At 55.7% G+C, this 22688-nt stretch overlaps 10 protein-coding genes across 10 annotated transcripts; 5 read left to right on the forward strand and 5 right to left on the reverse strand.

Moving 5' to 3' along the window:
* The first annotated feature begins 430 nt into the window (after positions 1 to 430).
* IE81DRAFT_323886 (NAD(P)-binding protein) lies at positions 431 to 2593 on the forward strand. Its single transcript, XM_025514081.1, has 4 exons — positions 431 to 1110; positions 1174 to 1383; positions 1446 to 1699; positions 1778 to 2593. Exons 1-4 carry the CDS (start codon positions 672 to 674, stop codon positions 2153 to 2155), a joined length of 1281 nt encoding a protein of 426 aa, XP_025369221.1. The 5' UTR covers positions 431 to 671; the 3' UTR covers positions 2156 to 2593.
* IE81DRAFT_323887 (DFP-domain-containing protein) lies at positions 2014 to 4209 on the reverse strand. Its single transcript, XM_025514082.1, has 6 exons — positions 4146 to 4209; positions 3697 to 4055; positions 3562 to 3596; positions 2929 to 3490; positions 2718 to 2837; positions 2014 to 2633 (listed from the first exon to the last, which is right to left on the reverse strand). The coding sequence occupies exons 2-6, from the start codon at positions 3874 to 3876 to the stop codon at positions 2364 to 2366; spliced, it is 1167 nt and encodes a 388-aa protein (XP_025369222.1). The 5' UTR covers positions 3877 to 4055; positions 4146 to 4209; the 3' UTR covers positions 2014 to 2363.
* Positions 4210 to 4315: 106 nt separating this feature from the next.
* IE81DRAFT_323888 (hypothetical protein) lies at positions 4316 to 5613 on the reverse strand. The gene is made up of 4 exons (XM_025514083.1): positions 5492 to 5613; positions 5317 to 5402; positions 4983 to 5050; positions 4316 to 4802 (listed from the first exon to the last, which is right to left on the reverse strand). Exons 1-4 carry the CDS (start codon positions 5512 to 5514, stop codon positions 4776 to 4778), a joined length of 204 nt encoding a protein of 67 aa, XP_025369223.1. The 5' UTR covers positions 5515 to 5613; the 3' UTR covers positions 4316 to 4775.
* A 225-nt stretch (positions 5614 to 5838) lies between these two features.
* Positions 5839 to 9839, forward strand: IE81DRAFT_366950 (hypothetical protein). Its single transcript, XM_025517043.1, has 8 exons — positions 5839 to 7426; positions 7501 to 7701; positions 7769 to 7923; positions 7989 to 8173; positions 8243 to 8609; positions 8681 to 8950; positions 9015 to 9167; positions 9230 to 9839. Exons 1-8 carry the CDS (start codon positions 6205 to 6207, stop codon positions 9713 to 9715), a joined length of 3039 nt encoding a protein of 1012 aa, XP_025369224.1. The 5' UTR covers positions 5839 to 6204; the 3' UTR covers positions 9716 to 9839.
* IE81DRAFT_323891 (hypothetical protein) lies at positions 9780 to 10741 on the reverse strand. Its single transcript, XM_025514084.1, has 4 exons — positions 10321 to 10741; positions 10090 to 10209; positions 10053 to 10057; positions 9780 to 9999 (listed from the first exon to the last, which is right to left on the reverse strand). Exons 1-4 carry the CDS (start codon positions 10379 to 10381, stop codon positions 9928 to 9930), a joined length of 258 nt encoding a protein of 85 aa, XP_025369225.1. The 5' UTR covers positions 10382 to 10741; the 3' UTR covers positions 9780 to 9927.
* Positions 10742 to 10775: 34 nt separating this feature from the next.
* On the forward strand, positions 10776 to 11745 carry IE81DRAFT_146584 (hypothetical protein). Its single transcript, XM_025510402.1, has one exon. It carries the CDS (start codon positions 11096 to 11098, stop codon positions 11696 to 11698), a length of 603 nt encoding a protein of 200 aa, XP_025369226.1. The 5' UTR covers positions 10776 to 11095; the 3' UTR covers positions 11699 to 11745.
* Positions 11746 to 11902: 157 nt separating this feature from the next.
* On the forward strand, positions 11903 to 15103 carry IE81DRAFT_323892 (urea transporter). The gene is made up of 7 exons (XM_025514085.1): positions 11903 to 12418; positions 12549 to 12691; positions 12766 to 12918; positions 13070 to 13307; positions 13389 to 13621; positions 13697 to 14418; positions 14488 to 15103. The coding sequence occupies exons 1-7, from the start codon at positions 12151 to 12153 to the stop codon at positions 14771 to 14773; spliced, it is 2043 nt and encodes a 680-aa protein (XP_025369227.1). The 5' UTR covers positions 11903 to 12150; the 3' UTR covers positions 14774 to 15103.
* A 235-nt stretch (positions 15104 to 15338) lies between these two features.
* IE81DRAFT_280669 (hypothetical protein) lies at positions 15339 to 15662 on the reverse strand (the record flags this gene model as incomplete). The annotated part of the gene is made up of 1 exon (XM_025511502.1): positions 15339 to 15662. A coding segment is annotated over one exon (324 nt), but the record flags the coding sequence as incomplete, so codon positions are not given.
* A 670-nt stretch (positions 15663 to 16332) lies between these two features.
* On the forward strand, positions 16333 to 18700 carry IE81DRAFT_323894 (hypothetical protein). Its single transcript, XM_025514086.1, has 8 exons — positions 16333 to 16591; positions 16657 to 16739; positions 16820 to 16938; positions 17014 to 17479; positions 17544 to 17687; positions 17756 to 17831; positions 17911 to 18099; positions 18177 to 18700. Exons 1-8 carry the CDS (start codon positions 16561 to 16563, stop codon positions 18659 to 18661), a joined length of 1593 nt encoding a protein of 530 aa, XP_025369229.1. The 5' UTR covers positions 16333 to 16560; the 3' UTR covers positions 18662 to 18700.
* A 658-nt stretch (positions 18701 to 19358) lies between these two features.
* On the reverse strand, positions 19359 to 22318 carry IE81DRAFT_347793 (hypothetical protein; the record flags this gene model as incomplete). Its single annotated transcript, XM_025516194.1, has 5 exons — positions 19359 to 20999; positions 21065 to 21124; positions 21203 to 21338; positions 21418 to 21953; positions 22046 to 22318. 5 exons carry the CDS (start codon positions 22316 to 22318, stop codon positions 19359 to 19361), a joined length of 2646 nt encoding a protein of 881 aa, XP_025369230.1.
* Between the last annotated feature and the right edge of the window lie 370 nt (positions 22319 to 22688).

Below are 22688 nucleotides of genomic sequence, written 5' to 3' on the forward strand. Positions count from 1 at the left end.
TGCGCGTGCGCGTGCGCGTGCGCGTGCTTGCTTGCCATGGGCGTTTGAGCTTTATGCCAGCGCCTGCAGCTGGGCGTACGTGCGTGCGTGCGTGCGCAGCGTGGCGAGGGCAAGCCAGCGGAACGGGCCAATCTCGACGTGAAACCAATCTCTTGATTAATCAAGAATCACAATTTTGAATCCTGAATGCGAATTCTTTCTTTTGGCTGCAAGCCAGTCCGGCACGTGAGCTTGAATTTCATTGTTTATCTGACGATTTGTTGGCCCGATGGTCAATTGCTGGCCGCGATTTCACAAGCGCCCGCCAGTCTAGCTGCGCGCACGTCTTCATTGATTTACGTGATCTTTGGTTCTGGATTCAATTCACGATTTGAACTCGTGACTGCAGTCTCTGATTTCCTACTCAAAACTCAATCATGAATTTGAATGACTTCTTCGGGCCCTCCTTGCTGACGTGGCTCGATCGCACGCGTCGCTCGCACGGCCTTTTAAATCTGCGATCAAGCACTGCTCCCTGCATGATGGGCGGGCACAGCAGGACCATAGAAGCACATCTATCAAAAGTCCGCTCTCTCGCTCGCTCACCTAGATTTGGGACTTCATCTTCCCGTGCGCTAACACCAAGATCGACGAATTGGCGCTAATTTTCACATCAGTCTCTAACCTTCGTGATGTCGGTCGCCATCAACGCTAATGAGTCTGCTCAAGCGCCCGTCGCAAGAGGTTCTGCAGCACCCATCCCTGTGGCTCTGATTGGCTACGGCTCTTCCGCACGCACCTTTCACCTCCCCCTGATCCTCTCTAGTCCTCATGACTTTACTCTACACACAATCCAACAGCGTCCGGGGAGCAAGTCTGGCCCGGACGCATCAGCACGTTTCCCGGATGTCAAGATCGCGCCAACTTTCGAATCGGTGTTCGACCACTTGCCAAAAGGCAGCCTGGTCGTCATCACCACTGCCAACGCGACGCACAGAGACTTTGCTGTGCATGCCTTGGACAAGGGCTGCCATGTCGTGATCGAGAAGCCGGCTGCGCTCACCAATGAGGAGGCAGAGAGCATCAAAGAGGCGGAGCGGAGGAACGGAGTGGTCTGCACCGCGTATCAGAGTGAGTGTGATTTCGCGCCATGAGTGGGTGATAGGTGGGCAACTTACGCCCTGTCTCTCCCAGACCGCAGGCTGGACGGCGACTACTTGACACTTCTCTCACTACTCAGACCATCGAGCAGCGATCATCCGTCGCCCATCGGCGCTCCAGTCTCGGTGGAGAGTCGCTTTGATCGTTTCAGACCCCTGAGAAAGGGGGGTTGGAGGGAGGAAAAGGGTTGGGAAGAAGGTGGAGGAGTGCTTTGGGATCTTGGGGCACATCTTGTCGATCAGGGTGAGTTGGAAGTGTGACAATAGGCAAGCGGTTCGAAGCTGATGCCGCAATGTTGCGGAAAGCTTTGGACGCCTTCGGTGTCCCCGAGCGCATCACAGCATTTGCTACGTCTGGCCGAGACGCATCGCACAACGTGGAGGACGACTTTTTGGTCCACTTCCACTATCCTCCTTCTGCTCCTCTACCTCCTGACAGCATCGCTCCACCTCCAGGCACCAAGCTTGGAGGATTGAGAGTGACTCTCAGCGCGAGCTGTATTGCTAGCAAGACGGATGAGGAGCAAATACGATGGAACGTCTGCGGTACGCGCGGAAGCGTGAGTACACCGATTACGAAGGGTGCAAATATGAACATGACTGACGTGGCGAATGCATGCGGCTGGCATCCGTGACAGTACGAGAAGCGCGGATTGGACCCTCAAGAGAATCAATTGAAAGCTGGCTCTACCCCTCTGGATGCTTCGTTCGGTAGCTACGGCGATTCTGATCCTCTGTCCATCCGTCTTGGACGTCTCACGACTTCCGCAGCACCAGCCGCAGTGCCCTCTGCAGGCGCAAATGGCGCGACTCCCGTTCAGCCCTTGCTGACTGCTCAAGACATTCCTACGTTGCCTGGAACGTATGGATGCTACTATCAGAATGTCGCTAGAGCCATCAGGGGAGAAGAAAAGGTGTTTGTTAGCACCGATGACATCGTCAGGAACACCAAGGCTCTTTTGCTTGCTAGGAAGAGCGTGCAAGAGTGGAGGAGCATCAGATGGGACGAAGCATGATTCTATAGGTCGGCTAACGGAAGCTGATGATGCTTCGAGATATGTATTAGCGAGGAAAAAGGGACGCCGGTTTCAGATTCAGAGCACCAATTGGCCAGGGCTCGTGCTCATGCTGTCCGCCCTAGGCTTTGATCTGTAGCGCTCACGTGCCATTCCCAGACCAGGCTCTATCATCTCATTGCTAGACACAGAGAAACGAAGTGCGGCATTAGCCCAGCTTTGCTTGCTGAAACCATTGCTGATGCCTGTGGCACAGTTCCTTGACAATGGCTTCTTCGATCTCGACTTCGCCTCCCAACCCCCCTCGCAAAGCTTCCCTCATTTCTGACAGCCGCAACCATCTCTCCTCCTTTTCCAATTCTACGAAGACAACCTCTTCTTTTCTGCGTGTCAAATCGTTGCCGATGACCAATTGATGGCCGTATCTCTCCAGAGCTCCGCGAGCCTTTGGGATGAGAAGCTTCGGGTCCGTCTCGAGCTGAGAGCGAAAAGTTGAAGGGGGGGTTTGAGAGGATGAGCGCTCGAGTGTTGGGTAATTGAACCTCAACGCACGAATACGCACCTTGAAGCTGACCACGTAGCCCTCAGGGGCCCAGTCCTGCACCATTGGTCTCAACACCTTTGGCACCTGATCCATCTCGATGACCAGCGAGCCCTTTCCTGACTGAATCTTATGCTGAGGCTAATGAGAGCAGCCCAGACCTGACGTCAGTGCACCACAAAAAGTCGCTGCATAGCATCCAAACTTGCCTCATACCCTTCAAGCTACTCACAGTCTTTTGCTCCGGCACGAAGAAATCGCTTACTGCAGCAGCGAGGTAGTACATCCCTCGCCGCCCCAAAGTCTGCATCTCGCCCGAGACCGCCCTCAGTAGGAAAAGGTAGTCAGTGACGGTGACAAAGGGTATGCGCAGCAGGGTTTGAGCTTTTTGAGCAGCGTGATATGCTCTTAGTACTGGCAGAAGCTTTTCGGTGTGTTTGGACTTCACTAGGATAGGATGAGAGCTGGCTCCTGCCGCTCTTGCTTGAGACTGTTGAGGTTGTGCTTCTGCGCCGTCGTCTATCGGCACCACCTTGCTGTGAGTGTGTGGGCCTCTTCCCATTCCCAGCCTCCAGCCATCCGGAGCATTCAGAGAGGAAGGAGCAGTGTCATCGCCCTCCTGCGGCTCCGCCAGCAGATCCAAGAAGGGGTTGGTGGTGTGACTGTAATGCCGAGTATAGGGCGCCAAGGAGTGCTGTCGGTGCATAAAGATGACTGCATAGCCTTGTGATAGAAAGTACTCCGCCGAAGTCGCTCCTCTTGTCCCCGCGCTGAAATTGTCCAGAAAGCGAACCCTGATGGAGAAAGTAGATGGCTTTGTCAGGTCGGTCGTCCCGCCAGCGCTGGGCTCACGGCATCTGCTCACACGTTTTGCTCCAGTGGTACAGTGGTCCCGCCGCTCTGTGAAAAGCGACAAGCGCCCATCGCTGAGCTCCTCCCCCTTCAGAAGTCGACATGCTCTCTCCTCGCACGCAAAATACCGCTAAGGGTTACAACTCACAGTAACGAGCACAACGCTACGACCCTCCTTTTGCTGTCGCTGCACGAAATCTCTGACTAGAGCGGTGTGAGCGCCGAGCGAAGCTGGAGCCGGTTGAGTGTCGAAGAACTCCTTGGCTGAGAAGGTTTGACTGGTGCTGGCCGGGCCTGACAAGGAGGATGCGCTCGGAGCGGTGGACATTATGGCAGAAAGGCTCCGATGAAAGGGGAAAATGCAGAAGATGAAACTGGAGGAGGGGAGAAAAGCGCCAGCAACTCGAAGCAGCGAGATCTTCTAGGGGTGCAGAGTATGCTGAGGATGTTGCAGACGAGCGGATGGATCTTTGCGGGGCTGTTGGAGCGAGTTTGGAAGCACCCGCACTGCGTCCGACGCGTCAGGCAGGTCGGTGTTGATTCACCATTCACATTCTTGATTCAAGATTCACGATAGTCAATGCTCGCACAACTTACCGACCTCTGAGCGAGCGTGATGTAACAGCATGTAGACCGGCTTTGCGATGTAGGCCACCACGGGAGAAGCAGCAAGGGAGCTGGACAGGCAAGGTACAGATGACGTGCAACGACAAGCAGGAGCACGGCTGGAAGCACGCATACAGGAGTCAGTCATTGGTATAGCTAGGGTCCTCCGCTTCCGGCACAAGGCGCCACTCCCTCCATATCGCATGTGCAGTACCAGCAGCGTCACCTGATTATCAAAGTCGAAGATGCCGTGCAACCTCAACAACAGGTCAGGCTCAGTGTGCGCTCGCATCCTTGATGGCGCAATTGCTCTTGGCTGTGATCTAGACGTCGGCAGCAGCAGCAGCTCTCTTCTCACCACCACCAATGCCGCTACCAGAACGCAAAAGGAGCGTTGATAAGGCAACGGCGTTCCTCGCAACCAGACCACATTTTGCCAGAGACCAAAGCATGAGGGATGGAATGCTCAACAGCCATGACCCAAAACAGCGGCGGGCCCGAGAGAAGCAGCGTCAATGTGCTGTAGGTAGGCCGACCAACATAGGCAGCACGAGAGGTGGGAATGCGAGGCAATGAATCTATTCAACGTGTCGTGTCGCGAGACGGGCGATGGCAGGCGGATCAGGGTGCGCCTGGCTCCTTCTTGCCCTGCAAGATTGCACGAAAGGGTGCAGCGCACGTCAGCTTTCCCGCTCTCCGACCACGCCAAGGTGGCTGGCCACTCCACGCCAATGCAGAAGACGCTCCCAGGTGACGAAATGCCTTTCCTTGCAAACGCCAAGTACCCCGCAGACACCATTGCGTTATGTAGCTGAATGGCCTACTCACGTGCGCAGCATTGTAGATCCCTCCGACGGTTCCCCAGATGCCAGCGGAGAAGAGGGTCAAGAAGACGCCTGCGACGCGAGGTGGGGAGAGGTGTGAGATGAGGTAAAGCCAGATTGAAGCAGTCTGTAAGCGCAGCGCTTTGTGTAGCGCCAGCTCGCCGTACTGAGCTTCAAAACGAAGCGAGTGCGCCATGATCCTGAGAAAGCGCCATCGAGCTTCGGAGAGGAGGTCTGTGCCTGGTGCTGCGAGCGCCAAGTCGGGTGCCCCTCTTCAAAGCCTTGCCATGCACCCTCGCGCGGCAGTGCACCTTTCGCCTTGAAGCATGTCTACTCACCCATGTACAGACGGGATCGGGGAAGGCGCTGGTAGACTGGACGAGGGTCAGCCTGGTAGAGCCTTTGGCGCTGAGGCACAGTGTTCCTGTAGTTTGCACACGAGCAGGACGAGAGGAATGAGGTCAGTCCGACATTTCCACGCCAGCCGCGCCGAGACTTGCAGAATGTGCTCACGGGCGGTTGACGAGAGGGTCCATATTGGATAGCTGGCGCTGGTGTGTGTGCTATGATGTAGTATGTAGGAGGCGTGGTGGGAAAGCTTCGCGATGAGATGCACATCTGAAGTGTGACTCTCGAATCGCGTCCAGGTATACACCAAGTACTACCTGATCAAGCCCATGGCGATGCTCTTGCATCGCCCGGCTCACGACGGCAACTCTGTCCGTCCCACGTGGTCGAGGCGCGGGTGCGATCCATGGAAGTCCGAAACGCGTCCCGCTTCGACTTCAGACATTATTACACACGGGCGCTCGTCACGCATGAAAGTTCAGACGAGCAGGGAGTCAGTTACCTGAGGCGAAGACAGCATCACCATGCAAACGGCAAATACGTGGACCTCAGGCAGTTGCGTCTCATCCACATCTTTTGACTGTCTTTGCACAGACCGCCCAGTCAATCTCGCAAGCCATCCGTGAGGCAGGGATGAGCAGGTCTTGACGCCATTGTGATCGTGAGAGCGTCAGCATCAGCGTCGGAGCTTTCATCGTGGCTGTCTTGCAACCCGCCGCGCTCGGCTTTTGGGTCGCACTTGCAGCTTTCATGCCGACCTAGGACGGCGAAGCGCGTTCGTCCCCGGGAGGAGCAAGTGCAGCAGGCTTGGACGCTCCCTCGACTGGACCAGCAGTCGGTCAAGGTGCTGCTGCTCCTTATCTCTGCCTGCTGTTGCGATGCAGCCGCTCAAGTCTGAGGATTTCCCTGCTGAACCAGTATCGGAACATCTGGATCCCCCACACCAAGAGATATTGTATGCGCCCTCCGAAGAAGTCCAAGAGATGAATCAAGCCCAGCACAACGACCATTTGTACTACTCGCAAGTGCAAGCCGTGGACGGTTATGAGGATAGCGGGGCGGTGGATGGAGCGGAAGGAGTGGTCGGGCAGCATGCCGAGGACCTTACGCACGTCGCAGCTTTCCGAGAGCACGAGGGACTGAATGGCGAGGAAGAGGGCGCGCTGTACCACAATGAAAGCCAACAGGATGGCTTGTCAGATAGCAAAGCGCGAGGGAGCAATAACGGCGCACACGCTCCCAAGCGGCGAAAGATCAATACTTGTCTTCCTTGCAAGAGGCGCAAAGTCAAGTGCGACAAACAGAGACCTCACTGTGGCCAGTGCAAGAAGCATCACATCGAAGAGCCGGATTGCGTGTGGAGTCTGGATGCGGATCACAATGCCGCACCAGCAGATGCGCATGCCGCCCCAATATCTGGTACTAACACCGCATACGACTCGACTTGGTACTCGGCTCAAGACGGTAGCGCACCTGAACTCGCCCAACAGGCGGTTGCACAGCATCCTTGGGACCAAGGCGAGGCCGCGCGAATAGACTCGTCAGAGGAGGCTAGTGGTGCATCGAAGGCTGAAGACGTTCCTGCAATGCTCGAGCGGATCCGAGCGCTTGAATCCGAGCTGGCACGCACGACTACTCGATTGCTGGGGCAAGACAGTGCCAACGAAACGGAACTATCGAGCAAGAAGAGGGCAGGCTCTGAAGACTTGGCAGCAGCAGCATCTGCAGAGCGCCAAGACATCGACACAGAGGAATTGACGCATATGGAGACACAATTGAATCAATTGAGGAAGTTACCGCCATCTTCGGCCAGCATGTACGAAGCGAATACGGGTCTTGCTGCAGGCGCGCTCGCCATGATAGCTCGCAATCATCCTCATGCCTCGATGACGAATGGCACTGGCAAAGGTCGAGGCGCCAACATGTCCACGTGGGGCGTTCAAGGACCGCCAGGTGGCAGATTTCCATTTCAAGCGCGCCTAACTACAGAGCTGGTCAAGGAGGCTCTCGATCTGTTGCCAGAGGACTCCACGGTGGACCACATCATTGCGGCTGACAGAGCAGTGCATATGAGCGGGCTCAGTACAGGAACAAGCTATCGTAAGTATCATTCGCGCTGGGCGTCCGGCGTCGTACGCAGACAGTTGACTCTTTCCACGACACCGCTTTGACAGGCCTTGTTGATTTGCAGCTCGGGGTCATGCGAGCGGAAATCAATCGATGGGATGGAGGGAAATGCGGCTCAGACTTGCCATGCATTGATTTGACGTTCCTGGCGCTGCTTTTCGCAATTTTGTCTGCCGGCATCGAGTACTCAGAGCCTACGACGTTGGTGTATCACAAGCTGGTCGATCGATTGGAAGACATTCCAGAAAGTGAGTGAGCAGCCGAACGCGACCTTCTCATATTATGCTGAAGCTTTCTCTCGTCCGCGCGAAACAGAAACGTGCGCTTACGTAGCAATGAGTCAAACCCTTATGTCCGTTTGTGACATGTTGGAACGGCCAAACCTCAACCTAGTCATGGCTTTGGCGGAGATACGCATGTATCAAGTTGCGCACGCGCGCTTCATCGAGTGCTCGATGTGTGTCTCAATGGTGAGTGCGGCCGATTCTGCCAAGGCTGACGAGCGCAAATTCATGATGCTCGACAATTGTTTCAGATGATACGAATGAGCTTGTTCTTGCGCTTGCACCGCATGGGTAGCGCCTACGACGATCAGGCAAAGTGGATGAGCGAAGAACAGACACCTTCGGTCGTTACCGGCTGGGAGGATCAGCCGTACTTGATGGGGCAGGTTTTAATTCCATTGTATCCGCAGGGAAAACCTGACCCGGAAGCCATCACGTGAGCCTCGATGATGAACGCAATACTTGCCGGTAGAATTGGCTACTCACACAAGTCCTGATCTCACAGTGTCAAGATACCGCAGCGTAGTCATCTAGTTCGGGAAGCTGCGCGCCGGACCTTCCGCAGCATCGTTCTCGTGTCCTACTTTATGAGCGAGCAGTACGATCGACATGCGCAGATCGACCCGCATACGTACAATACGACGCCGCCAATCAATGTGGACGAGGAAGAGCTGCCCATGGGAGATGAGGTCGAGAGGGCTTGGGAACTACCGATCGAAAAGGCTCGGGGAGTGCCTACTGAGAACAGCTTGTTTCCTTTTACGTGCGCTGTGGCCCACTTGGCTTGGGAGGGCACGGATGCGGTCGCTCGCGACAAGATGGACTATGCCAAGGTGCTCGACCTCGACAGCAAATGTCGCAAGGTGCTGGAAGTGAGTGGCCGCCGTCAGTGTCAAGCCCGCAAATTTTTTTCTCAAGCTGAAATTTGTCTTTGCACCTGCAGGACTTGCCCGACTTTTTGCGACTCGATGGAGAGTCCGAGAATTTGGAGCACGTCCAGCTAGCACTGGCGCAAAGACCTCATCTCGCCAGCCAACGTTTCATCATTATTGAGACTGTTCATTTCAGACTTTTGATGCTGCATCGACCCTACATGCTGCGCGGTTACAGAGATCCAACATACGAGCCGTCTGTCAAGGTGTCTGTTGAATCTGCCCGCACCATCATCTTTTGCCGAAGCGAGATGGACAGAATAAGCTGGGCGATTCAAAAGGTGCGCGCCTGCAGAGTTCTCATCCGTCTCGAATGATTGCTGATGTTCGCGACCCCTTTTACAGTACCCGGCTTTCCGAATACACAACCACATGTCGGCAATGCTGTTGGCGGTGCACCTTCTCGAGGAAGCGCGACAAGGTCGACACTCTGATCCAGAGTCTATTGCTATTCGAGAAGAGGTCACTGTCGCTCTGAACTTTGTTGCCGGTCGTACTGTAAGTCGCGCAGAGAGATCAGATTCCAACATGCCGAAGCTGACCGAATCGCCTTGTCGCAGACATCCGACGGCACACCAATCACGAAATCCGGCGCAAAAGCCGCCAAAGCGACGCGCCGCATGATCGATGCTCTCCTCTCGGAAAGTGCCGCGCGGGGAGAGGTGGAGAATGACGAATCGTCGCTGGCGCAGCAAGTAGCTACCATTGCGGGCCACGATGCTACCCAGAACGAGGCAGACTTCCCGTCGACGGCTGCTCTCGACTCCCACACGTACGCCGTGCCGGAGTCGCGCCATACCCTTGAGGAGTTGCCAGAAGTCCAGCGTCCCTTCGGCTCGGAAGCTTTCTCCGCGTCTGTCCCTACAAATTCCACCAACACCTCACCAGGCTCTTTACTCGACGCTCTGCTGCGCCCTGATGATCCCGTTAACCTGTATCTCTCACAGCTTTTCGGCTCATCGACTGGCGAGAACCTTCCGCCGCCGCCTCCTGAGAATTTTTGGGGGGCTACGGACAAGGTCATTCGGCTATCCGAACATCCCTGAGGTGGCGCGCACTGCCGTCATCTCGCCTTGGTCCGCCTTCCTTCGGACAACTTGTATTCTACCCTGTACCTTGTTAAGAGCGTCTGCAATCACGTGAATGAGGATGGCCCCTTGCGCGGCCTTCAACGCACGTCTGGGTCAGTGTTGAATGTCAATGTTGCTGATTATGATACAGGCGAAGTCGGTGATTCTTTCCATCTAGCTGACACTGCTCAATCCCGCAGGCGCTTTTTATGAGCGTTTGGGGTAGGTCCACCTTGCTTCCTGAGTTCTCGTACCGCCGTCTGGAGGTCGAAGTGAAAGTGCGCAGCATTGATATGAGGCCACAGCAGGGTGAACCACCATTTAGCAAGACCCCTGCCAGCACCGCTGGCTGCCAAGCCAACTCACAGCTACTGCCTCGGCTCCCACGCCCGCATCCAGCACATCCGAACATGCCCTGAGTTGATCCCGAGTCAGACCCGTCTGAAGCAGAACAGAAATATCGTAGAGGACTGCGAAATTGAACTGACTATTAGCGGAAAGATCTTCGATTGCTTGAGGTGCCAGCTTTGTTGCTTGGAAACACCAGCAGCACGTGCGTCTTTGACACAGCGGCCACTCACTATCCAACGTGTCCTGAGCCGCTGCTGCTCGCGTGTCTGCCCTGACTCCTGCGCTCGACATGTCGACAAGTGCGGATCTGTGTGAGGCGCAATGGCTTGGGGAGGTCAAAGAGTCGAGAATGGCTAATGTGACCAGTCCTTCTATCGTGCGCGTACACCCACCGCAAGTTTTGAACGTGCACGGGGATGGTGGTCGTCGTCGGCGAGATTGGTCAAGGGTCCGCGAGTTGAGAGTCGAAAGTCATGAGTCAAGAGTGTTCGGTTGCGACGCGCGAGATGCGCGTGATGAGATTTCGTCACGTGTGTTGCGAGCGAGTCTTGATTCGAGTTTTGCGTGGGCTGCACGCGCGCACGGCACGCGACGCGGCGGGTCTGTCGCGTGCGAGTGTGCCTCGACCGTCACAAAAGAGGGAATACGGGGTACAGTATGAAAGGTTATCTGAAGTCAAGCAAGTCTGAGTCTCATGCTGTGACAGAACAGTCGAGAGTCGAGTCTCGCATCAGTCGGCTAGGCTTTGGATCCCGAAAGTTCACCAAGCAAGCCACAAATTTCAACCCTTTTTATTTCGCCTCGACTTCACACAGCAAGCGACCCCATCCAGACAGCTGTGAAAGGACGGCGCGACTTGAACATGCTGCTGCAGAGCCAAGCTTGATCGGAAGACGGACCTTCGCAGACGGTGGGGCAAACCGTATCGTGTGACACATTCAGATATCATCTGTCACGTACCGCTGCTCAGAGTCTAGGAGACGAGGCCTATAGGATCGGGTGGAAATGTGGCTGATGGCGGCTACGAGCAGGCTCTCTCGTTGTTCGGGCGGGACGTGTGATCGTGTTGTTCAATTTTCGCTTCTAACCATACTCTCACGCGCAAGCCACATTTCGGGACGCGATCCGACTTCGGATGCTGAAGACCCTTCCTTGGCCACATCAACAGGTCAGGTAGCTAGGCAGGAGCGCCATACCGCCGTCCAGAAGAAAGGCCTCTGGAAGGAACGTATCTTGGCAAAGCGCGAGGTTGTGCGCATCCCCTGTCTGTCGCCTTCACTGACAGCCCTGATTGGTCTCCGCGTATCGTACGCTTATCGCCTTATCATCAGCTTCCCGTGCAGCAAGCAGCATGCAGCTGCATCGCTGCAGTTAGCTGTCAGGCAGGAGGAGAAGGAGGTGTGCCGCGGTGCAGGCTACACGCATCTTAGGCTGCAGCAGGTCCGCACGACAACGCGTGCTCTTCTTCGTGGCAAAAAAAAAAAACCCCGCGAACTGGTTATCTTCAAACGCATGAATCTTCTTGGGCGGAAGACTCAGGAACAGCAAGCCTCTGGTCGGGGACCAATTCTTGGCCTTCTTGTCAGTGCTCTCACGCTTCGCTTCTGATCACAAAGACCGAGAACTTCAATGGGTAATCATGCTGAAGCAGCCCGCGGTCGCGTGATCATGCTGGAACGTGATCGGGCGCTGCCGTGACGCCTGAAGGTGAATCTATCAGTCTTGAATTTGAGTGCCTTGCTGGTTTTGCTCGACATCGGTTCTGGTCGCAGTCGTGCCTCTATATAAAGCCCCTTGGCTCCCCTTGGGTATCTGCTGCGTCCTGACCACCAACACTGAAGACTTCTTTGGCCCCCTTTTCCTTCCTCCACCTACCTCTCCACCCTCACTGATCCTGTCCTGCTCCACCTGGCTTTCTGCTTCCTGATTCAATCTCTTTGTCACCCTTGAAGTGCTACTGGAGACTCGTTGCCCCCACCTCTCGCTCTTGGCTCAGGCGCTGCCTCAAAAGCCTCCTCAACGACCACATCGACAAGATCCGATAGTCACTATAGAACGTCATGGCTGCCAGTGCAGCTCAGGTGTTGCCCCAAGGGGCTGGCTGGGCCGTCGTAGTCGGCCTGGCCATTGGCTTCTCTGTCGTCATGATCTTCATCACGTGGATGCAAGAACGATACACGGGCATCAGCGCAAAGAACAACGACGAGTTCGCGAGCGCAAGTAGAAGCGTCAAGACTGGTCTCATCGCCGCAGGAATCGTCAGCGCCTGGACTTGGGCTGCAACTCTACTTCAAAGCTCAGCTGTAGCGTTCCGCTATGGAATCAGCGGTGAGTTGAAAGCCTGTCAAATGGCCGATGTCTCACCCAGCTGCGAGCGGTAGACGAAGGTGACATGAACGAATATGTTTTAGCGTGTCGCTGACGTTTGCGACCGTGCTCGTTCCCTCTTCGCCTAAAGGACCTCTGTGGTACGCATGTGGTGCAACCGTTCAAGTCCTCGCTTTTGCAATGGTGGCAGTCAAATTGAAGCAGAATGCGCCGGGCGCCTCGACGTTCCTCCAAGTGATCAAAGCGCGCTGGGGTGCCGGAGCACATCTCATGGTGCGTGCGAAGGTTTGCGAAGCTCTGCATACTCCTGAAGATGTGCTCATGCTCCGTCGCTGGTGCCTGTACAGGTGATGTTCTTTGCCCTTGTCACGAACATGCTCGTTGGCATCATGCTCGTGCTTGGTGGCTCCGGTACCGTGCACCAATTGACCGGCATGCCCATCTTGGGATCGATCTTTCTGACGCCACTTGGGGTGGCCATCTACACACTTACCGGCGGAGTGAGTACGCGGCGTCGTCCAGCTAGCGCCTTCGGACCTGATCACGCACACCGTGGAAGGCCAGTCAATCCGCAAGAATTCCGGGCTCTGGTCAGCTGCTGCTCAGTCCGACTGACACAACGCACGCGCCATTTCCTCCAATTGATTACAGATGCGTGCTACCTTGCTTGCGGATTACAGCCATACCGTTGTCCTTATCGTGCTGCTCTTCGTCTTTGCTTTCACGGTGTACACGCCCGCTTTGTCAGACTTGATCGGCAGCCCTTCCCGAATGGTCGAGCTGCTGGCTCAAGCCGCGCCCGTCGAGGGCAACGCCGCAGGATCCTACCTCACCGTCCGCTCGCGAAGTGGATTCATCTTTGGTCTCATCAACATCATTGGCAATTGCGGTGAGTGTCGATAGAGTTTCGACGTCAAACTACTTGCGTAGCATTGCTGGACTGATACGATCTCGGCTTCATGTGCGTCAGGGACTATCTTCCTGGACCAGAGCTATCATCAAAGAGGAATCGCGAGTCAGGTTTCGACGGCGAGCAAAGCCTTTATTCTGGGAGGCTTGGCGTGGACCGCCATTCCCTTGACCATCGCTTCGACGCTTGGACTTGCTGCCAGAGCGCTCTATGGACAGTCCGATGCGATGGCAGTGCTCACCGACAGCGAAATCTCCGCTGGTCTTCCTGCCCCAGCTGCTGCAGTAGCGCTCGTAAGTAGATTTTCGCGATGTCGCGACGCCGCTCAGTTGTATCCTTGCTGAGTCTTTCTACACGATCGTATCCAGCTCGGCAAAAGCGGCGCAGCTGCCATGTTGTGTCTGCTCTATCTGGCCGTGACCTCTGCGACTTCAGCCCAGCTGATCGCGGTGTCTTCAATCTTCGCCTTTGATATATTTGCGCTCTTCAAGAAGGAGCCCAGCAAGCGAGCAACATTCATCGCGAGTCACGTCGCGGTTCCAGTCTGGGCCCTCATCCTGGGTTGCCTTTCTACCGGGTTCAACTATGCTGGAGTAGGAATGGGTTCGCTATACGTATGGCTGGGCATCTGGGTCTCCTCAGCAGTGTTCCCCGTCTTCGCGGCGATCTGCTGGAGCAAAGCAAACAAGAGAAGCGCCATGATCGGCATGCCGACTGGTCTAGCTTTGGGTGTCATGACCTGGCTGGTGACGTGCTACAAGCTGGAGGGAAGCTTGACCGTGGCACACCTGAGCGCGGACTACCCCGTACTTGCAGGCAATCTTGTCTCCATCATCATCCCCACGGTCATCACAATTGCTGGGTCGTACATCTGGCCTGAAAACTACGACTTTGAGGGTACGCGGGCGATCGGCCGTGAGCCTGCGCGACCAAGCTCCTCGATGCACGGCTCGCCCAAAGACGAAACCTCCTCAAGCCCCTCTGGCGATGCCAAAGCGCCTCTCGCCAGTCCCGAGCGTCGAGGCTCTGAAGAGGAGAAGATGCAGGTGCAAGACTTGGCTTTCCAGAGCGAGCAGGCCAAAGGGGAAAAGTGAGTGGCCTGCTGGGACCTTTGACGGGGTGCCCGACTAACTCCGGGCCCCGTAAACTTGCCTTGCAGTCCCGACGACCTTCAAAAGTCTTTCCGCATGGCGGCGTACATTTCTCTGCCTCTCACGTTCATCCTTCTCGTCTTCCTTCCGTGCATGATGATCATCAAGAGGGTCTGGACCTCGTCCGGCTTGGCAGCGTGGATCAGCATCATTCTGCTGTGGCTGTTCATCAGCTCCGGCATCGTCGTCGTCCTGCCTATCTGGGAATCCAGACGCGCTCTGGCTGGCATCCTGCGTGGCATTGCCAGGGATGTTCGTCACCCCGGCACAGGCAAGGTCGAGAGGATCAATTAGAATTGCTCTCTAGGTGCCTACCCCGCCTGGCCCACATCAACACCAATGTGTCCTTTCTAGCAGCGTGGCTCCGCTAGCCCGCCGGACGCGCAGAGTTGTGCCTCCACAGCTCAGGCTACCACACTCTTCCAGATGCGTGCTATGAAATCTCTCAGAACAGCAGTCACACATCCTCCAGTTCCAAGTCTCCACACCTACATGCGCTCTACCCCCGTGTCAAAATTTGCGACGTTGTGTTCGCGACGCTGAGCTGCGTCTGACCCGTTTCTGCCTCATGTGCCCTGTTCAGCTACGTCTTGTCACGAAATGAATCGCAATGCGTACTCTACGACCGCACAGAGGCTCATCAGGGCAAGTGCTTGCTGAGCGGTATATCGTCTTGCGGCGTTAGCTACAAACCCAGCGCCTTCTTGACAGCCTGACTGATCTGTTTTCCGTCTGCCCTTCCTTGCGTCGCAGCGCTGACCTCCTTGATCACTTTGCCCATCGTCGACTTGCCCTGATCGCCAATGGATTGGATGGCCTTCTTCACAGCTTCCTGCAGCTCCTCGGCAGAGAGCTCAGCGGGTAGCAACGATGCGATCCATTCCGCTTCCTTGCTCTCGCTCTCTGCCAAATCTTCCCTGGGCGAAGCGAGGGATCGAAAGTCTTTTGCAGCTTCTACGCGGCTCGCTTGAGCTTTGCGAAGGATGGAGAGCAGGGTGGTGGGAGGATTGTTGGGAGACTTTTGAGACGTTTCGTACTTGGACAGCACCTCTTTCCATACGCCCGCCTTGCCTTGGTCCTTGGCCCGCATGGCATCCTTCAATGCGCTTCTCAATCGAGTCAGCAGCTCCTGCTCGGCATCTGCGCTTCGTAGTGTCGATGTGGCTGGCAAGGAAGAACGAGTTTTCGTAGCTAAAGCGAGAGTCTTGCGGAGGAGACGTCTAGACGAGGGCTCGCAGAGGAAGACCAAAGAGCTACGCACCTGACAAGCACCTGACGCCGCCATGATGAAGCAAGAATGGCGCAGAAGGCCGCAAAGGGGCTTTGCTGAGCAGCAGAGAGGTGCGAATGGCTGATGCCATTATGAAGCGCTAGAATGGGTATTTTGAAATGCGCAGGAGGGGAATGGGAATGTTTTGAATGTTGAAGCTCTCGCACGGACTAGTGTGCTGGGTGATGTGGCATTTGATTGTTTGAGATGGTGTGCGTGGATGATGACCATATATGCAAAAACGCCACACACATCACAGACTTTGGCATGTCTCGCTTCTTGATTCGTGATTCGCATTTTTGATTCACATTCAAGATTGTCTCAAAAATCTGCCCTTGATCGTTTAATTGACTGCTGGGCTGGCTGCTGCACGATGGTGAGTGCAAGCAGACTGCTGACTGCTGCATGGGGACCCGTGACTGTGCACGACTCTGACTGCTGACTGCATCGTCGGCGCCGCGGTAAAAGACGGCCGAAACAACCGAAAGTCTTGGTGTAACGATGAGCACATCTTGCCTTTGTGGAGGGGGAACGTCGTCGAGCGTGGAGCGTGTTGTTTTGTTGCATGCGTGCCTCCTCGATCCTTCGCGACGATGATATCGACCCATTGACAGACGCTTCGTGCCCTTCTTTGCCGTCAGCTCAAATGCAAGGCAGCGAGTAGTGTCATTTATCAAGTTTCGACTCGTAAGGCCTTTCCCGACTTGAATGGGAGGCCGACCGGCTGCTGAAGCAACATTGGTCAAGCGAGCACTCGCACTCGCACTCGTACTCGCACTCAGAAAGATACTTGCAGGGCGCACGTTGCGTCATGGACAAGTACAGCATCATCCAGCCCATTGGTTCGTGATGTTCTGCCATTCTATCAGATCCTTTTGAACACTGACGTATCATGAAACTTTCTCAGGTATGAACGCATCAACATGCGGCTACTGTGGGGCGCCAGGAAAGAGGTCGACTACAAAGAGCAGCGTGTCATATGGCATTTGGGTGAGCCGCATCGTCTCGAGTGCAAGCAAGGGAAGGCAGAAGTGGCTCATCGCGCATCCTTGCATCGACTCCCCTGAAAGGCGCACACGCTGACCACCAAAGCGTACCAAGAACTGTTGGATAGGGGCTGGCGAAGGAGCGGTTCGTACCTGTACCACGTAGACAATGAGAGGACGTGTTGTCCTCAAGTACCCATCCGGTGAGGCGTCATGCAGTGCGTGGAAAAGGAAGGGTTGTGAGCCTAAGCGCTCACATCCGAGTGTCCGCCACGCAGGCTCAAGGCAAGCGACTTCAAAATCAGCAAATCTCAGAGGCGAGCACTTTCGAAATTGGAAGAGCAGGTCACGGAAGTGGAGAGCATTCCTGAACTGTCTGGCTCATTCAAAGCAAAAGGCAAATACGCTAGAGCGTCGAGCTTGCTTGATAAGTGGCGTCACTTGGATGCTGCTTGTGGTGTTGAGCAAGATTCGAGATCATCTGCGCCGCCGATTTGCGCCCTCCTCTCCGAGCTCGCCGCGGCTAAAGAGCATCAACGGCGACGCGCTTTGATGGCTCAGTTGCACAACGAGAGATGTCGACTAGCTCAGCGTGCGCGCCAAGATCGCAAGCAATCTCCCCGCAAATCTTCAGCACCTGGACTTGCGCTGAATGGGGAAGGATCGGGGATCGGGGCGCAACCTGCAGTGGGCCTGATGCCTCTTTCACACTTCTCGCGCCTTGCCCGCTCACTTCGATTGAAGGTCCGTGTGATGATCGGAGCGTTGGGGCACCGAGAGCAGTGCTGATCGTATGCATCTTCTACAGACGAGCTTGGTACCAGGTGCCTTCACGCAAGAAAAATACGACTTGTTCACAAGGTACCAGATGCGTATTCATCACGAGGCGCGCGACAAGGTCTCAAAGCCCGACGGTTTCGCAAGGTTCTTGTGCGATGCTCCTTTCGCTGGCGTGAGTGGTTGCACCGGACCGCGAGATGAACCCGAAATTCACGCAGCGGCGACTCTTCGTGTGTTCAGGCCCGGTCAAGTGAACCGATTGATTTGCAGTCGCCAGACGCGGTCGATTATGGCCTTTATCACCACGAGTATCGCTGTGAGCATTGTGATACGTCGCGCATGACCGCTCTGCTTGCTCCCCTTCGCCTTGCTGAATGTCACTGCACTTCGAGCAGTGAACGACAAGCTGGTAGCGGTGGGCGTGTTGGATCTGCTACCCTCATGCCTCTCTAGCGTTTATCTCTTTTATGACCCTGACTACGCTCATTTGGAGCTCGGAAAGGTAAGCGCTCTTCGAGAAATTGCTTTGGTGCTGCAATTGCAGCGCAAAGCTGGCCTCGGCGAGTGTCAGTGGTACTACCTTGGTTAGTGACGGAGCTCTTGCTAAGGTGCGGCATTTTCTTTTTTCGCATTTCGAATGCTGACGAAATGCCTGCTATAGGTTTCTTTATTCGCACTTGCCCAAAGATGGCTTACAAGGGTGACTATCAGCCTTCGGAGCTACTTGACGTGCACGCCAACGAGTGGAAGCCTTTCAAAGTCGTCAATGACATTCCCATCAAACAGCCCATTGCCCCGAACGAGGCTCTCTGCGCCCCGGCTACAGCCACCGCCCCCGAGCTGACCTTGAAAGCCGCCTCCGTCGACAAGGACATGAATGTGAGCGCGTCGGCTAGTGATGTCGAGAGCAACGACGACGAGGACGACGACTCGCCTTTTGAAGACGACGCAGAGACGCCTTTCACCTTTCCCTCGCCACCTCCAGCCGGCTTTCTGGATCCGACAACTTTATCCGCCGAGCTTCTTTCTAAAACGCTCATCTTGCCTTCGCGAGGCAAGCAACCCCACGCTTTTGATCAACGACAGCTGAGAGAGTGCGTCGCTGCTCTTGCAGGCCATGTCGAAGGGTTCGTCATCACGGTCTGACCAACAAATTTGTGGGCGAGACATGAGCACGGAGGAGCGGGGGGGGAGAAATGGGTGCAAGGAATGCAAAAGATGCGGAGGAAGGGTCTTTTGATCGGGTCGACAGACTGGATGACGTGCAGCTACGCGCGATCGCCCTGATGATCCTAATTCGAGGAACGCCAAAGTTGGCTCGCTTTCCGTGCTTTTGAGATACCGCAGCGGTATGAGCCAAGACTTTTCGCCACACGCCGGGCCATCGCATCCCAAGGACGACGAAGACGCATTACGAAGCAGAGGCAGCAGCTGGCCCAAAAGTCAAGCGCGATGCTAAACACATCGGCTCGCAGCTACGCGGCCTACTCCGGAGAGACGTTTCGCACGCGTCGAAGAGTGCCATGTCACACGACGCAGGCTGGAAAGGCATTGCCGGCAAGATAGGAGATCAGCTCTGTCATACCCTCGCGCATCTGCCCTTCGGTATCCACCAGCCGCCTGGGACCCTGAGTGCTCTATTCACACCTCGAGCGCCTAAAATATGATGCATTTGATGTCTCTGACCAGCTGTGTGAGAATCTGCGACGGAGCAGAGGGCTGCTGTAAGGCTAGCGCTTTGGTCCTAGGCTAGTAACATCAATGCCGCGTGCTAAGGTATCAGAATGCTGTCTCGGGATGGGCTTGTTTTCTGATGTGTCTCAAAGCTGAGCGCGAGCGCGCTTCATGGGACGAAAATGCGCGTGAATGCCTCGACGGGCGCTCTGCAGGTTGGGCACGTGTGCGTTGGAGGTCCTCTTCGACGATATTCATCCGTATCAAACCCAGCAGCGGCGTCGTTTCCGATTCGAGTTGGAGGTCGGCTGCTCAGATCTTCGCGACACCCGTTACACAAGGCAACGCATCGGCAAGGAAGCAGTAGCACTGTGCGTGGTTCAGTGAGACAAATTACGCAGGCAGTCCTTGCGCTATCAGTCTCGACAGCTGGAGACGCACGCCTGCGTCGCTCAATGGTGGCTCGCAACGCTTTCTCGTCGGGCTGAGGAGCTAAATTAACAGACGTGCTGCCAGTAAGCTGGTTGAAACGTCGACGGGTGAGCACGCCAGCTCCCGTCGGCGAGGACATGTGTGCCATCAAGACGTTCTGAAAAGGCTGGGATTCGCTGTTGCCAGCGACGCTAGACGTGGCTCCGCGAGGTTCATTCTCGAAATTGTGTCTAGCAGCTTCTACGAGAGCCAGCGTGTCCTCTCGTTCGTCTTCCATCGCAGAAGAGAACCCTGCTGAGGCTGAGAATTCTGGACCAGGGCTTAGAATTCTTCGAATCCGCGCCGAGCGGAGGCCATCCATCGCCAGCTTCGAGGTGCCGCCACCTTCGGACTCTGACTCGGTCGTTTCGCCCCCACCATCGTCGTCCGAGTCCAGCTTCCAGTCCTCATCTTCGTCCTCGTCGTATCCAGCTCCAGCCCCCAAGGCTTCCCAAAGACAGTCAAGCGGTGTGGGGTTTAGAAGTACTTGTTCTGCGTGAGTCACCTCGCAAGACCGTGCAAGCTGCGGGGTTGGGGCGTGTCCGACGGCACGCAAGAGCTCGTCCGCATGCTGTCGCAGTTTCTGAACCTTGGAAAGCAGCTTCGCAAGCACTTGAGCGTTGCCACGAGCTTGATCCGTCTCGTGCTCCACCCTCTCAAACGCACGAGCCAGGTCGTCCGTCGCAGGCGTGCCAAGAATCTCTTCTACCCTTGCGAGCCTTTCGCGCAAGACGTTGAGTTCAGCAATTGCAGCTTTTGCTTTGCGTCGCTCCTCTTGCTTCTGCTGCCGACTCTCCTCTCCAGACGTCCCGTGCCAAAGCAATCTAATCTTGCGAGGCAGGTCGCGTGCGTAGGGAGGTGTTGCGGGAAGGCTGAATGGTAACACGCCGACGACCTTCGAAGACGCCAGACGCACCACGTTGATGATCAAGACGACGAAGGTGAGCAAGAAGTCCTTCGCTGCTGACCATCGAGCTCCACCTGCCAGCACACCGGCTCCGCTGTGGGATTCTTCTCTCGCTACGCGAACGATTCTGATCTCGCGGTTCAGGCCACTTCTACTGGACGAATGCGCAGGGCTGACTCTCGTCAAAGCTCCAGACTGCAAGTCTTGCACTTGAGCTGCTCTGCTTCGAGGCGGACTGACGTGAGCCTGACCGTCAGAACCGATTTCGAGCCAAGTGCCCATCGGCGTCGATACCGAGGAAAGCTCTCGAGCCAGGCCAGACAGTCGGGTCGACTCTAGACAAGCTGTGCCAAGTTTGAATAGTGCCAACGAGTAGTCGTCGTGCCTACCCGGCAAATTGGCCTCTGTGAATAGCAAGCGGCGCATTTCGATCTGGCAGACGAGATGACTACAGCTGAGTAGCTTCTCGTTTCGTCTATCTCGTTGACATCACTCACCGACCCTTCTGTCGCTAGCATGGTGATTGCGTGCAGAAATGCTGTCAGCAAAATGATCGCCTGTGGAGATACAAAATGGGTCAGCGACGTCATGCGTGAAGGCCCCCCTCCCCCCCATTCAGATGCCACTTGACTCACGATCAGGGCTACATCCGGCGCGCGGTTGAAGCTTTGCAGGAATGGGTAACCACCAGTGCCGGTCGCGAAAACGTAATGCGCGGTCGAAGCAAGGCCGAAAAGGGTTGTGATGGAAAGACGAGGAATTTTTGGAGTGCTTGTGATTGGGTGCAAGCGCGTTTTCAATTCGCTCAGCTTCCCTGGAGCTCAATCACCCGATGCCTACTTCAACTCACCCAGAGACAGCTCCCGCCACCTCCAAACACCAAAGCTCAGCGGTCTGAAGCAATATGCACAGCAAAACATTCGGTCCTGGTGGAAAGTGTTTGCTGTTCGAGTGAAAGTGCAGTAGGATTGCATGTCCAACCAGATTGAAGCTGGGTGCCTCCTCTGGTCTAATGCCTCCGGCACCCGCGGCGCCAACATGTATTCCTCCCAGGCCACCAACGTTTGATCCACCTTCTAGCGTATGCACAAGTGAGGAAGAGACGACAGCTGCGCAAGATGCCAGAAACACTTGCCAAAGTATCGAAGTGTCTCTTGAGCGAGGTGCAGATGGGGCGTAGAGGGATGATGAAGACCAAGGGTATGGTGGCGAAGGCAGCGTCCAGCTTGGCCACATCTCGTGCACCGTGAGCAGCACCAGAGGTACAAGAGAATAAGTCAGGAGCAAGAGCGAAGGCAGTCTGAGAGATAGCCGCACTCCTGGGCTCAGCGCCGCTGGCCTCCTTCGTGGACGACAGAGATGTTGGATTCGGTTGATCAGGACCGCCTGCCCAGCGCGAGTGACGACAGTGCAGCTCCGGTGTCAGTGAGTGCGGACGCGCTTTCGGCTCATGCAGATAGCTTCAATGCTGAGCTCACCATGACGATGAGGGCAATTGTATACCTGCTTGAGATGAAGCCCCAGGGTCCAGTAGCCCCAGCCTCGCCCCAAAAATCGGCCTCGGTAGGCGTGGCGCCTTCGTGGACGTTCGATTGGTCCAGCTCGCTACCCCACCGCTCAGAGAATCCTTCCGCGCCGCTTTGTGAACGTATATGCGAGGCTAGAGATACTGAAGGAGTGGCGAGACGGCCTCTCACGAGAGGTATCCGGGCGGCAAGCCTCCTTGCGCTGGTTCGGAGTGCCTCTGCCATGACGACGATGAGGCGCAGCGCTAGATCACCTTGAACATGCGATCAGCGGCAACTCGAGTGTTGCTTGCAATGTCAGGCACTGAAATTCTCTCGGAGGCGGGTGAAAGATTCTGTCAGGGGATCACCAGCCCACTGGTCGGGCTAGGGGTGGGGTTACGAGTGACTGTCATACGATCACGACGCGATCGAATCAACCCAGCATCATGGTGATGTGGATGCATGCAACGGTGCTCTTGGTGGCTTCCCCGCGCAACTGGCCCACCATGCACATTCACGTGATTCCGCGCGTGCAGGCAAGCGCTCAACCGAGCACGTGACGGCTGTTGGGTGATAATTTGACCCGCGATTCTACAACCAAGAATCTGAATCG

Source organism: Ceraceosorus guamensis (genome assembly GCF_003144195.1).
Source record: "Ceraceosorus guamensis strain MCA 4658 unplaced genomic scaffold IE81scaffold_34, whole genome shotgun sequence".
In the NCBI taxonomy this organism is placed as follows: Eukaryota; Fungi; Basidiomycota; class Exobasidiomycetes; order Ceraceosorales; family Ceraceosoraceae; genus Ceraceosorus; species Ceraceosorus guamensis.

Bases quoted from the DNA above. Each gene is read 5' to 3' on its own strand.
- IE81DRAFT_323886 (XM_025514081.1), top strand. From the start codon at position 672: ATGTCGGTCGCCATCAACGCTAATGAGTCTGCTCAAGCGCCCGTCGCA. The intron at 1,111-1,173 runs GTGAGTGTGATT...TGTCTCTCCCAG, and splicing joins GGTCTGCACCGCGTATCAGA to ACCGCAGGCTGGACGGCGAC. The intron at 1,384-1,445 runs GTGAGTTGGAAG...TGTTGCGGAAAG, and splicing joins GGCACATCTTGTCGATCAGG to CTTTGGACGCCTTCGGTGTC.
- IE81DRAFT_323887 (XM_025514082.1), bottom strand. From the start codon at position 3,876: ATGTCCACCGCTCCGAGCGCATCCTCCTTGTCAGGCCCGGCCAGCACC. The intron at 3,491-3,561 runs GTGAGCAGATGC...TTTCTCCATCAG, and splicing joins GTACCACTGGAGCAAAACGT to GGTTCGCTTTCTGGACAATT. The intron at 2,634-2,717 runs GTGCGTATTCGT...TTTCGCTCTCAG, and splicing joins GCTACGTGGTCAGCTTCAAG to CTCGAGACGGACCCGAAGCT.
- IE81DRAFT_323888 (XM_025514083.1), bottom strand. From the start codon at position 5,514: ATGGACCCTCTCGTCAACCGCCC. The intron at 5,403-5,491 runs GTGAGCACATTC...TGCAAACTACAG, and splicing joins GACCCTCTCGTCAACCGCCC to GAACACTGTGCCTCAGCGCC. The intron at 5,051-5,316 runs GTGAGTAGACAT...CTCGCGTCGCAG, and splicing joins CCGATCCCGTCTGTACATGG to GCGTCTTCTTGACCCTCTTC.
- IE81DRAFT_366950 (XM_025517043.1), top strand. From the start codon at position 6,205: ATGCAGCCGCTCAAGTCTGAGGATTTCCCTGCTGAACCAGTATCGGAA. The intron at 7,427-7,500 runs GTAAGTATCATT...CCGCTTTGACAG, and splicing joins CAGTACAGGAACAAGCTATC to GCCTTGTTGATTTGCAGCTC. The intron at 8,951-9,014 runs GTGCGCGCCTGC...CCCCTTTTACAG, and splicing joins TAAGCTGGGCGATTCAAAAG to TACCCGGCTTTCCGAATACA.
- IE81DRAFT_323891 (XM_025514084.1), bottom strand. From the start codon at position 10,381: ATGTCGAGCGCAGGAGTCAGGGCAGACACGCGAGCAGCAGCGGCTCAG. The intron at 10,210-10,320 runs GTGAGTGGCCGC...TCAATTTCGCAG, and splicing joins GGCTCAGGACACGTTGGATA to TCCTCTACGATATTTCTGTT.
- IE81DRAFT_146584 (XM_025510402.1), top strand. From the start codon at position 11,096: ATGTGGCTGATGGCGGCTACGAGCAGGCTCTCTCGTTGTTCGGGCGGG.
- IE81DRAFT_323892 (XM_025514085.1), top strand. From the start codon at position 12,151: ATGGCTGCCAGTGCAGCTCAGGTGTTGCCCCAAGGGGCTGGCTGGGCC. The intron at 12,419-12,548 runs GTGAGTTGAAAG...CTTCGCCTAAAG, and splicing joins GTTCCGCTATGGAATCAGCG to GACCTCTGTGGTACGCATGT. The intron at 12,692-12,765 runs GTGCGTGCGAAG...GTGCCTGTACAG, and splicing joins GTGCCGGAGCACATCTCATG to GTGATGTTCTTTGCCCTTGT.
- IE81DRAFT_323894 (XM_025514086.1), top strand. From the start codon at position 16,561: ATGGACAAGTACAGCATCATCCAGCCCATTG. The intron at 17,688-17,755 runs GTGAGTGGTTGC...TCGTGTGTTCAG, and splicing joins GCGATGCTCCTTTCGCTGGC to GCCCGGTCAAGTGAACCGAT. The intron at 17,832-17,910 runs GTGAGCATTGTG...CACTTCGAGCAG, and splicing joins TTATCACCACGAGTATCGCT to TGAACGACAAGCTGGTAGCG.